General features: G+C 44.3%; 1 protein-coding gene across 1 annotated transcript; it reads left to right on the plus strand.

The window, feature by feature from the left end:
- Positions 1-1,418: 1,418 nt before the first annotated feature.
- Positions 1,419-12,591, plus strand: cdc42ep3 (CDC42 effector protein (Rho GTPase binding) 3). Its single transcript, XM_052024710.1, has 3 exons — positions 1,419-1,894; positions 9,848-9,942; positions 10,916-12,591. Exon 3 carries the CDS (start codon positions 11,239-11,241, stop codon positions 12,016-12,018), a length of 780 nt encoding a protein of 259 aa, XP_051880670.1. The 5' UTR covers positions 1,419-1,894; positions 9,848-9,942; positions 10,916-11,238; the 3' UTR covers positions 12,019-12,591.
- The last annotated feature ends 477 nt before the right edge of the window (positions 12,592-13,068 follow it).

Consider the following 13,068-nt stretch of genomic DNA (forward strand, 5'->3'; position numbering starts at 1 on the left):
TATCCTGCCTGACACTGGTATGGCATTACTCTTGTGTGAAATCCCCTTGGATCTTTTCAACTAAATTTTTCATTGGACTGGAGTCTCCGTTAATCTGCCACGTTTTGAGATAACATTTCAGATTTATCTATGTAACAATTCACATGGATTCATTTCCAAATATCTTTAAATGCGTTGGTGAAGCAGCCAGTACAATCAAAGACCCCACCCACCCGGGTCATTCTCTCCTCTTCCATCAGGTAAAAGAAACAGGAGCCTGAGGGCACATATCACCAGACTTAAGGACAGCTTCTGTCCCACTGTGATAAGACTATTGAACGGTTCCCTTATACAATGAGATGGACTCTGACCTCATGATCTACCTTGTTGTGACCTTGCGCCTTATTGCACTGCACTTTCTCTGTCGCTGTGACACTTTACTCTGTACTGTTACTGTTTTTACCTGTACTACATCAATGCACTCTGTACTAACTCAATGTAACTGCACTGTGTAATGAATTGATCTGTACGATCGGTTTGCAAAACAAGTTTTTCACTGTACCTCGGTACAAGTGACAACAATAAACCAATACCAATAATTTACATGACAATTGGTCCTAAAAAGTGGCTTGAACCCCAATCACTGTCATTAATTGAATAAAAAGAAATGAGCACTATTATAAACGTAGAACAGTACAGAACAGGCCCTTCGGCCCACAATGTTGTGCCGACGTAGCTATTCCCTCCTTCCTACAGGATACCCATATCCCTCTATTATGAACTGCTTCTGGTCCTTAGATTTACAGGCTTACTCTAAAAGCAAGATATTGTCAGATGCAATGTATAAAATGCATTTAAATATATTATGGGTTTTTTTTTAATAGCTCTACCAATTTAACACCCTCCACCCTTTTTTTGCGGGAACATGTTCATTGGCTAGACTGAATTATAATTACCATTGCCTGCATTTCTTAACTGGTGGTGAGTTTTTTTTTAAAGAACGTTTTCCTGGAAACTTTTGTGGCATTCCAGCTGCGTTAATATGAATTTATCTCTCTGTATTTTCTGCCGAGCTGCTCCACTTCCATTAGTCCCACATATTAACACACTACAAATATATTCTGGCTATATAAACACTGGAGAGGACCGGCAATCCCAAATCGCTTCCAAAATGCGGATTGGATTATGAACCAACAAGTATCATACATTTTCAATTCACTTTTTTTGTATCTACTCACTAGTTTATACCATTTAGCTTCTAGCTTCGGTTTTAAAGATTGTTTGGCGAGGACTCCTTTCGTTTGCCTTGCTTACTTATGAGTTATTGAAGCCGGTGACCGCTCCAATTGTGCAATCCGGATCTCCGGGATTTAGATGTTACTCTCCACCAGCTCCTGTTCCCAACCCACTGTATAACACAGCCTGCGATGTCTTGTTTTAAATCCAAGGGAGCCGAACTGCCGGTAGCATCAGCTTCATTTATTGTGTATATATAACAGTTTCATTTCTCGTCGCTGAAGCTAAAAGGCACATCTTTCTGTCTGCTTTTATCAGCCGCTTTGCAGGCAAGTGAAGTCTAGCTCTCTCTCAACCCCTCTCAGCTGGTCGGTGCGAAGGAGGGACGCAGGGCACCAGTGAGGCTCGACCCAGCAGATGTGAATGTGAGTGACAGACGGACACAGGTGGACACCGCTGCCCGGGGACCTGTTGGTGGCCGCAACAACTGGCCAGCTGCCGCAGAAATTGCCTCTTTAACGCTGCACTCACGCTGTCAGCGCACACACAACTTCAGAGAGGAAGGTGCCGGCTGCAAGAAGTTTTATTTCGAAGGGGGAAAACCAGCTATCTCCCTCCTTCAAGCGGCAAGATAATGGGAGAGATTTAGCAACGATCCGCCAAGACTCTGGGGAGACCTGTAAGCCTCTTGTTTTTATTTTTGATTCCTACTCCCTCTCAGTCTCTCATCTTGAACGGGCTGTTGGGGTTCCTTCCTTTCCTGCCTAACTAGAAGGCTGTGTGAATGGGGGCAAGATGAAATCCCGGCTCGCTCCTCTCCAATAACCCATCTCCCCAAATTTGTTCCTGGGGAATGTTCCAACTATCATCTCACGAGATCGTTGTTTATCTTTGGTTCGACCGAATTAATCAGACAGCAATAATAATTATGGGATAGATAAACAAAGACAAAGATGATTTTGTTTTTAAATATTTAAACTGTTACTTTACTGCGGAAGGAATGACTCCCTTTGACCAGCTGAAAAGCAGGCCGGGCAATCCTTGTAGAGAAAAGAATGCAGAATATTGCAATGAAAGAGTCATAGAGTTGTACAGCCCTTCGGCCCATCACGCCCATGCCGACCTTTTTGCCCATCTACACTAGTCCCATCTCCCCACATTAGGACCGTACCTTTCTTTGCCTTGTCTAAACTAAGTTAGTCGTAACTAAAATCAACGCCGAGAAGCCCTCGGCAGCTCAAGTGATACCTACTTTTTCAATGGATGTTTTGTAGTCCGCTGGCTGTTTTGTGAAGACGGGAGCTTTTACATAATATGGAAGGTTATGAGGCTCAAACGCAGTTGCCATATTAACAATGTGGCTGTAATGTTATCGTGTTAATTTTAATGTAGAATTCTTCTTCTGGACTCCTGCCAATTTGCAGCGCTATTGGAAAAAGGGATGGGATTGCGGTGCTATGAGCTGGCATATATTCAACGGGCCGAATGGACTCTTTCTGTGCTATAACAATACTATGATCCTAATATAAACACTAAATCCAAATACCTGACCATTCTAGAAACACCTGGACCCAAAACTGGAAAACAAATTTGTGGGAAAAAGGTCAAACTGATTAGATATAATGTAATCTGAAAATGGATTAATCCTGTTTGGAAAATCAAGAGTTGTTTTACTTATTGTCAGTCCAGTTCTGGAAGTGTAAAAGGCTTCCTATTTCCCTCCACTGTTCTATGGTTTGTTGATTTTAAATTGGGTTCTCTTATTTGTTTAGTGGTAAATTTAAAGTACCTTTCAGAAACTAGTGCTTCACCTTGAGTGTATTTTTTAAATGTCTTTTCTGCTGTACCAGTTAAATTATTAGAGATGGGCATCTTGGTTGGCGTGGATGAGATGGACCGAAAGGCCTGTCTCCATGCTGTATTACTCTGACCCCAAGTAGGTTTTAAAGAAGTTGTAAAATGCAGTTCAGAGTGTTAGAACACCAGGTGCACAGGTTTAGATGGGCTGAATAGCTGTTTCTTGTTCCTTTGGCTTTTTACATTGAGCTTTCACTGGATTGATCAGTTCTTTTGGCTGAACATTCATCAGGAAGGGTAAAACGAACAAGAGGTTTAAAAGGTTGTGAATGTTCCTGTATACCACCCTTCCTATGTCACTTGGAAAATCAGAACACCAGAGGCAGAAGCCCTGTCAAATAAAGCCCTTCTCTTGCCTCTCTGCTTGTTCACTATGACTATCCATTCACACACTGCACCACAAGAACGTGATCTTCTCCACTCTTCAAGCACTTCCATGCACATCTATTGCTGGGATGACGTTCTGCACCTCAGACATGAACCCATTTCGGGTCTGACATCGGAAGGTGAAAATTCAGAAAGATTAATCCCCTTTCTCAAGGCTCTTCAGCAGGGACCTGGTGGTCAGGAGAGACAGTTTTAAAAAAAAAAGGTCTTTAGTCCCTAGTTGGAGATCACCCGCCCCCAAACAGCAGAACTACACATGCACAACTGACTCTTCCTGAACCTCTTCCATGCCAAGTAATGCATCATGGAATCCATGCTTCCACTGTAGCAGATGAAACTGTGAGTTATTTCCATCACACAGATCTATTTTTAGTGAACCAGAGCTCCTCACCAGGAGAACAGGTTAACCAGAATGGAAGGCTTGTCACTCCCTTTATATTAAATGCCACCATCATGCTAGATGCCACTGAACCCCCATCTTCATACCCACTGACTCTTGTGTGCCAAGATCTGAACTTAATTAGATCTGTGAGTTAGGATAACCTCAAAAGAAGCATTACATTTATAAAGGAATGGATTGCACACGTACAGGATGGAAATTGTTCTAGGTGAGAGGAAGAGAGCAGTACTGAGGGATTGGCTTTGGACTGCTCCAGAAAATAGCTGGCATAGGCACAATGGGCGAATGTCCACCTCCTGTGCTTTGGCAGTTGCCAGGGTTTAGGTAGTTCACCCGCATGATAGAAGAGCCAAATGCATTGCAAACCTGTCAGGCATTTGGCTCATAGATTCGTACAGTTATACAGCAGGAAACAGGCCCTTCAGCCCAACTCGTCTGTGCCGACCAAGATGTCCATCTATGCTAATCTCATTGGCCTGCATTTGGCCCATAATCCCTCTAAACACTTCCTATCCACATATCTGTTCAAATGTCTTTTAAACATTGCAACTGTATCTGCCTTTACCATTTCCTCTGGCAGCTTGTTCCATATACCCACCAGCCTCTGTGGGGGGAGAAAAAAAGTTGCCCTCAGGTCCCCTTTAAATCTTTCCCCTCTCACAAACTCTGCCCTCTAGTTTTAGACTCTTCTACCCTGGGAAGAAGACTGACTGTCAAACCTATCTATTCCTCTCACAATTCTATAAACCTCTATAAGATCACCCCTCAGCCTCCTTTGCTCCAGAGAAAACAGTCCCAGCCTGTCCAATCTCTCCTCATAACTCCAGTCCAGGCAACATTCCTGTCAATCTTTTCTGCACCCCCTCTAAGCTTAATCACATCCTTCCTATAACATAGCGACCAGAACTGCACACAGTACTCCAAGTACAATGTCCCAACTCCTATAGTTAATGCCTTGGCCAATAAAGGCAAGCACACCATATGCCACCTTCACTCAATCTACCTGTGTTGCCACTTTCAGGGAATTATGTACTTGTAACCCAAGGGCTCGCTGTTCAATAATACTCCCCAGGGCCCGGCCATTCACTGTGTATGTCCTGGCCTGGTTTCACTTCTCCCGAATTAAATTCCATCAGCCATTCCCTTGCTCACTTTCCCTATCCTTTGGCTCCTTATCTTTCGGAAGACTGCTAGGAAAATGCATATATGACCACCAAGAATTGGATGGATGCCCAAGTTTATCTGCCAAGAATTACACATGAATGTACTACAAGGCTGCTGTAGAATTAAACATGTGAAGCTATCATCAGATATGTACCTAACCTGCCAGGGATTAGGGACACACTTAGCAGGGCAGATTAAAGAGGCAAGTTAAACGTAATGAAGTGTGCAGTGTTCCAGTTTTGGGAAGGGAAATAAGGAGGCCCCTTATCACCAAGAAACAAGTGGTGTAGAGGGGAAACCAGATCTGGGAATACGATATGTAGCCACTAAAAGTAGCAACACAAGTTGAGAAGGCCATACAGATGGTAAGTAAAGTACTGACTTTATTTCCTGAGGAGAATGCAAAAGCAGTGAGATGATATTGCAGTTGTATTGAACCTTGGTTAGGGCACACTTGGAGTCAAGTGCGTAATTCTGCTCTTCGCTTAGCTAAAGGAATATTGGAGTACTGGAGAAAAGGCTTACAAGGATGCTATCAAATTTGGGATGCAAGATTGAGCAGGACAGGGCTCTTTTCTCCAAGACAGCAGTCACCTGATGAAGGATTCTAACGGGTTAATGTGGAGAAATGCGCAGAAAAGATCCACCAGGATGTTTGCCTGGACTTGGGGGCCTGAGCTCCAAGGAGAGGTTGTGTAGACTAGGACTTTATTCCCTGGAATATAGGAGATTGAGGAGTGACGATAGAGGTGTATGAGATCATGAGGGGCAGAGACAGGGTGAAAGCACAGTCTTTTTTCCCCAGAAAGGAGGTGCTAAAATCAAGAGGGCATAGGTTTAAGATCAGCGGCAAGAGATTTAAAAGGGATGTCAGGGGCAGCTTCTTCACGCAAAGGGTGGTACGTATTTGGAATGAGCTGCCAGAAATAGTGGTTGAGGCAGGCGTATTGGCAACATTTGAAAGCTATCTAGATAAGTGCATGGATAGGAGGGATTTAGAGGGCTATGGGCCAAATGCGGGCAGATGGGACTAGCTCACTGGGAAACATAGTCGGCATGTGTGAGTTGGGCCAAAGGGCCTGTTTCTGTGCTGTAAGACTCTATGACCCTGTCAATCCTAGGTGAGTCCAAAACAAGTGGACAGGTTCTGATGGGCCACCAGTGGATCAAATGAAGAAATTGAGAGTAATGAAGACCATTTTTCCCCATATACCTGGATGCTAGAGAGCTTTCAAGGAGGCTGTAAAGGAACCTTCATCTGACAATCCATGTGTAATGCAAGACCCATCCTGGTAAAGGAGCAACACATAGAAGGCTGGAGGAACTCAGCAGGTCAGGCAGCATCTGTGGAGGGAAATGGACAGTTTGCATTTCAAGTCAAGGCAGTCCAGATGAAGGGCCTCAACCTGAAATGTTGACTGTCCACTTCCCTCCATAGATGCTGCCTGACCCGCTGAGTTCCTCCAGCTTTTTGTGTGTTGCTCTGGATTCCAACATCTGCAGTCTCCTGTGTCTCCCTCTTGGTAAAGAAGTTGAAATGCTAGGAATAGTTGCCCAGATAATCATTAAACTATTGATTGTCATTTAAGTTGGCCGCTACTGCTCAGTAGTTGCACAGCATTTTAGTGACTTGACCCAAACCCTTTTTTCCAACGGTGACCGACTAGTCCTTGCAGAGGATTTTGAGTGCTCCTAGGTGTTGTATTACCTTTTGCTGTTCACTTGCTGGGGGTCTGAAGACAGGTTGTCGAGCATCTTGGGAGATTTTGCCAATAATTTATCAATGCTTTTTCTGGAAATTTGTCTGAGGACTCCACCTTTTATTAGATGTTTTGTGGTAATCACCATGAGGAATGGAGTACTTGGTGTCTTGCTGTGTTGGTCTGTAAGGATATGTGAGGCCTAGCACAGTAGCACCTTTGCTGCAGGAGGATGGAAGGGGAGGGGGAGGATATGGTGGTGGACCCCCACCAGCCGTTCCTACCACAGTGGGCCATCTCCGTCCAGGAATCTCTGCAACTTCTCAGTCAGCCCCCAGGCCATGCTGAAACTTTGCTGTGTGTCAGCCAATGTACCTCAATCTTCAGGGAAAGTGAATGCACAGAGCCCAGAGGTAACAGGTCCTCTGAAAGTTGTGTCTAATCAGTACTCGAGTGTTCAATCTACTTTAATCCCACAAGGGCAATTCAAATTATGGCAATCGACAATCAGCGTCACAGAGTTGCGGGCTCAGCTCAGCACGTTACGGAAACCAGCCTTCCCTCTGTGGACTCTGTCTGCACTTCTCACTGCCTTGGTAAAGCAGCCAACATAATCAAAGACCCCACCCATTCTGGATATTCTCTCTTCTCCCCCCTCTCCCATCGGGCAGAAGATACAAAAGCCTGAAAGCACGTACCACCAGGCTCAAGGACAGCTTCTATCCCGCTGTTATAAGACTATTGAACAGTCTCCTAGTACGGTCTTGACCTCACAATCTACCCTGTTATGACCTTGCACCTTATTGTCTGCCTGTGCTGCACTTTCTTTGTAGTTGTGACACTTTGCATTCTGCATTGTTTCACCTTGTACTATATTATTGCACTGTGTGATGAATTGATCTGTATGAACAGTATGCAAGACAAATTTTTCACTGTACCTCAGTACAAGTGACAATAATAAATCAATTCCAATTCAATTCAAAATTGTGTCCTGACCGGATTTCCAAATACCAATCTTAATGTGTGTTTTCACCACTTTGTCCAAATAACCCCAACCACTTCACGTTAAGCTGTGAGGCTGTGGTGGATGCAGGAGCCACTTAAGATTTAGTTTTGTGCATATTTGAGAAGGAAATTGGGCTAAGACAGAGCTGATTAAACTTGTTGGGGGAAGCTGGTGCGGTGTAAAGACTGCCATATCAGATGGGATTAATGGCCTCTGTGCTGTCGATTGTATGAATGAGATGGCCTGGTAGCAGAGCCAAGTAAAACAGAGAACTTTATTTCTGGATCATGATCTGGCTGTTGTCACAAGTAACAACGATAATGGACACAATAGATACACCAGGGACTGCAGACACCGGAATCTGGAGCAACAAACAAAACACTGGAGGAACTCAACGGGTCAGGCAGCATCCATGGAGGGAAATGGACTGTCGACTTCTCAGGTCAAGACCCTTCATCTGGACTGATCAAGGGTCTCGACCCGAAACGTCGACTGTCCGTTTCCCTCCAGAGGTGACGCAATAATGGGCATATACATCTCTGTGGTCGTGCCTCATCACGATCTGTGAGGATTTGCTGTGCATTGTTTGGACATCACATTTTAAAACAAGAATGTCCACATTAATTAGCTGGGTATAAAGTGCTTTGGGACTCCCTCTTTCTCTGCCTACTGCTCATTAGCCTTTCCTACATTTGGTGTGGCTGCTTCTGTACCATCTTCAAGCTCTCCTGTCTTCTCAGTTCCCTTTATACTTCTGGTGAACCTTGACTATGCCTTTGGAATATTATACCATGTCCTGCAGTGCACCTATCCATCTCTTTCAAAAGCAGGCTTGACTGGAAACAGCACTTCGGAGACTCTTTCTGGTATGGCGAGAGTTTCCATGGATTTATTGTCTGTAATAACTGCATATTCAGCCACCTTACAGCAGCACCAGATATAGGAGCCCTTGAGCTGTTTTCTGTCAACCCAGTCTAAGCATTAACCTGAACCTCTACAGAATTCATTTTGTTGCAATTAAAGGAAAGAGCAACTGTGATACATCTTGAATCGTGAACCCATCCCACTGGGCATCCAAGTCTCCATTCTTCTATTTTGTGAATTACTGCCAGCTTGCAATCGAATGTATGAAGTCCTGTTGTAAACAAGTAATTTGTCATTTTTTCCTTTAAACTGAAACCAATGCTGCAACGTTGAATGTCAGTTTGAAAAGCTGGGTTAGCAGTTCATTCCCTCTCAGTCCAGTAATGTTCACTGACTAATGAAATTATAAATAAAACAGTCAGCATAATCAAGGACCCCTCCTACCTTGTGACCTTGCACCTTATTGCACTGCATTTTCTTTGTAGCTGTGACACTTTACTCTGTACTGTTATTGTTTTTACCTGTACAATATAAATGCACTCTGTACTAACTCAATGTAATGAATTGACCTGTACGATCCGTATGCAAGACAGTTTTTCACTGTACCTCGGTACAAATGACAATAATAAACCAATACCAATACCGCAGTCATTTTCTCTCCTCCTCCTCCCCGTCGGGCAGAAGATACAAAAGCTTGAGAGCGCATACCACCAGGCTCAAGGACAGCTTCTATCCTGCTGTTATCAGACTCCTGAATGGACTGCTCAGGCTAAAAAGATGAACTCTTGATCTCCCAATCTACCTCGTGCACTTTAGTTGTCTACCCGTACTGCACTTTCTCTGTAACTAACAGAATTAGATTTATCATCACAGAATTAGATGACATGAAATTTGTTGTCTTGTGGCAGTAGTACAGTGCAAAGGCATAAAATTACTATAAATTACAAAATTAAATAATGCAAAGAACTATATTCTGCGTTCTGTTTTCCTTTTGTACTACCTCAATGTATATGTCTATAGAATAATCTGTATGGATGGCATGCAAACAAAAGCTTTTCTCTGTATATGTGACAATATTCCAATTCCAAACAGCATGTCTGATTTATTTAAACCCTCTGCCAAAACCTAGGCTCACTGAGAACATTTGTAACAGAAACGGGGCCAGGCCTGGGATGAATTCTGAGATGTTCCTGGTCTGGTTTTCCTGCTCAGTTGTCACGGCTTTTTAACAATGACCTTGTGGATTTCTTCCAGGTTGCACTGAGTGCTCACAGCTGTGCTTCTAGCTCCAATGGTCCTGTGCAGAGAGACGAGAATTGTGCCATAAATCATTGCTACCTGCCACTGTGGTGAGTCATTCAAACATTTGCCCCCTTCACAATGCAGCTGCCCAGTAGCAGCAGGAAATGGGAGTTTTTAAAAGGGAAGCTGAGGCAATAAAGGAACAAGGGAGTAGGTCTCGGTCAGTGAAGAGTATTCTTCATGGATGGGTTAGGAGAAGACTGAGTGGAGCTGTCCAAAACTATGAGGTTAATTTGTGGATGAAATGATTCCAGTGTCAGGGAGGCTTGGTAGACAGAGGGCACGGATTTCAGAAAATTGGCAAAAGAATCGGGGATATATTTTTGGTGGGGCACAAATGGTCTGCCTGAAAAGGCCTGCAGAAGCTGATTCAATCAAAAAAAGTCAAAAGTTGAATTTCTTGTCTTAAGTACATGTGTGCACAGGTGCAATGAAAAACTTACTTGCAGCAGCATCACAGGCACATAGCATCAGATACGCAGCATTCACAAGAAAAACATAAATTATACACCATTTTTACAAGAAAGAACACAATTAGAATAAGAACAAAGTCCATTTTAGTGCAAAGTGATCAAAGTGGCCATGGTGTTGCTATACTGGGTTGGTAATTAGGGTTGTACAGGTTGGTTCAAGAACCGAATGGTGGAAGGGAAGTAGCTGTTCTTGAACCTGGTGGTGTGGGACTTCAGGCTTCTGTATCTCCTGCTGTGAGAAGATGGCATGGCCCGGATTGTGGGGAGTTTTATAAATGAAGATACCAGTTTGCAGAGTTAAGAGGAAGTGGAATTTTCAAAGCGCCAGCATGGGCCCAATGGGCCAAATGGCCTCGTATGTCACGCCATGTCATTCCCTCAGAAGGATGCAGCAGCAAATCCATTCACGGCAACTGCTCAGCAAGGTTAGAAAGCTCTGGAGGCAAAATGCTCCACCTGCCTAATTAAATTAAATTTATTGTGAAACCATCATGGTTAACACCCAGAGGCTTGGATGCTAACATTCTGACTCGATTCCTTCCAACAGATCACTTTGTGTTTGCAGAGGGAGGTGTCCCAGCTTTTTTTCTCGAGTCCCGTGATCGGCAAGGACATCGCTTCCTTCAAGTGCGCTGACCCTTTTCTTACCCTCCACAGCGAGGGGAGGGGGTGGGGTGGAGAAGAAGCTGAGATTTTCACGTGTGGATGAGCTGGTTTCCTCCTCCTTTAAAATAATAATAATTTGGAGGGAACAAGAGAGACGGAACAAGAAGGACGGGACGTGAATCCTTTTTTGCCCGGAAGGTTTTAAATCCGTGTCTGCTGCAACTGTTGGATGTTTCTGGACGTTTTTCTGACACTGCTTGAGGAATGCCTGCCAAGACACCGATCTATCTAAAAACAACCAGCAACAAGAGAGGCAAGAAATTTAAGCTGAGGGATATTTTGTCCCCTGACATGATTAGTCCCCCACTTGGAGACTTCCGACACACCATTCACATTGGCAAAGGAGGGGAGCATGATGTGTTTGGTGACATTTCCTTCCTTCAAGGCAAGTATGATCTCTTGCCTGGAAATCAGGGCAAGTCAAAATCCGGCCAGTGCGGTGGCCACAGTGAATTTTTCCGGGCAAACAGCACACCCAACCCTACTTTTCCCGATACTTCCTCACCGGTGCTGAAGAATGCCATATCGCTCCCCAGCATCGGGGGCTCCCAAGCCCTCAACCTACCTCTGCTGACCTCCGTGACCTTCATCCCAAAGCGGGATTTCTCGGCCCCTCCCAAGCCTCCTCGGCTCCACCCGGACACTGAGCAGGAGGTGCCAGACAAAGACGAGCAATGGGAAAACGGGAACAATCGCACAGAGGGAACGGAGGCGGAAAAGGACCTCACCATCTTGCAGAACGGTGAATGGAGCATCAATCACTCGTGTAAATTTATTGGGAAAACCGCGGACTATAAAACCACGGAAGAAGATTCCACTCTCTATCCCGGGCAATGTGGAGTGAGCCGAACAACCAATCCTTCAGAAGACTCCCTCCTCAATCTCACTAGCTCCTTCCTTTCACTTCAGCTGGATCTGGGGCCTTCTATTTTGGATGATGTCCTCAACGTCATGGACAGAAAGCCCCAGCTGGAGGTTAAATAACGTGTATGCTCTCAACAAACTTGATGGCAGAGAGGTTGGATCTCTTTCACACTATGCTAGGACCTTTGAACCCTTTGGTCTGCAGACTGAACTGGAAGGAGAAACTCAGCCTGTTCCTTGGGAATGTTTGATGACTCGCCCTCTGGGATTCTGTCTCAATGTTGCTGATGTTTACTATTCGTACACTTCTAACTCCTGGGGAGCATCAAGGACCACTACGGTGCCAAATTGCTCTCTGGTGGAGCAGTTAGTCCATCTTTTGGATGATGTAGCCAGACCCAACTGAACATTGACAATGGCTGCTTTGCATTTTTTGGTACCACAGCAATGCATTCTTGTGCAATTGAATATGTGATAATGGGTCAGTGTTATCCTTTCCTCATCAGGTGACTACCAAATGATGGTTTTCTTCACGGTTGTAGTGCAAGTTTGTGAGAATCATTCTGTTTATGGTTATCTATTAGGTACTTAAAGCATTTTTTTTTGCAAAACATATTGCTTAACTGTACATGTTGCTTGAAATGAGTGCAGCATCTGACGCAATAAAGAGATAAGTATGGGATACTGAGTGGTACTGGTGTGTCACAGGAATTACTTTTTCTAGAGAGACCCGAGACCGCAGGTGCTAGAAGCTGGATGTAGGGTTTCCACCTGATGTGCCGACAATTCCTTTCTTCCCACAGACGCTAGTCGACCTGCTGAGTTGCTCCAGCAGATTGTTTGTTACTTCCTCTAGACCTTGACTATGTTCTCTTCCACAAACTGTGAATGTCCCCACTAAATGCACGAAGTAGCATTGTCACTTTTTAGCCCCAGACCACATCTGGTCATGGCTGCTGCTTCATACTTGCTGTCAACTCTGTGTTAATGAGCACAGGAACAGAGCAGCTTCTTCAGTTCCCTTCAGGTTCAATCCGATTATGGCTGATATCTATCTTAACTCCATTTACCTGTCTTTGATTTGTATAAAATTGCCCAATAAAAAAAACTCTAATGATTTGCCTTGAAAATCCCAATGATGGCTGAATCCACAGTCTCCTGGGGCAGCAA

This window comes from Pristis pectinata, chromosome 10 (genome assembly GCF_009764475.1).
Source record: "Pristis pectinata isolate sPriPec2 chromosome 10, sPriPec2.1.pri, whole genome shotgun sequence".
NCBI lineage: Eukaryota > Metazoa > Chordata > Chondrichthyes > Rhinopristiformes > Pristidae > Pristis > Pristis pectinata.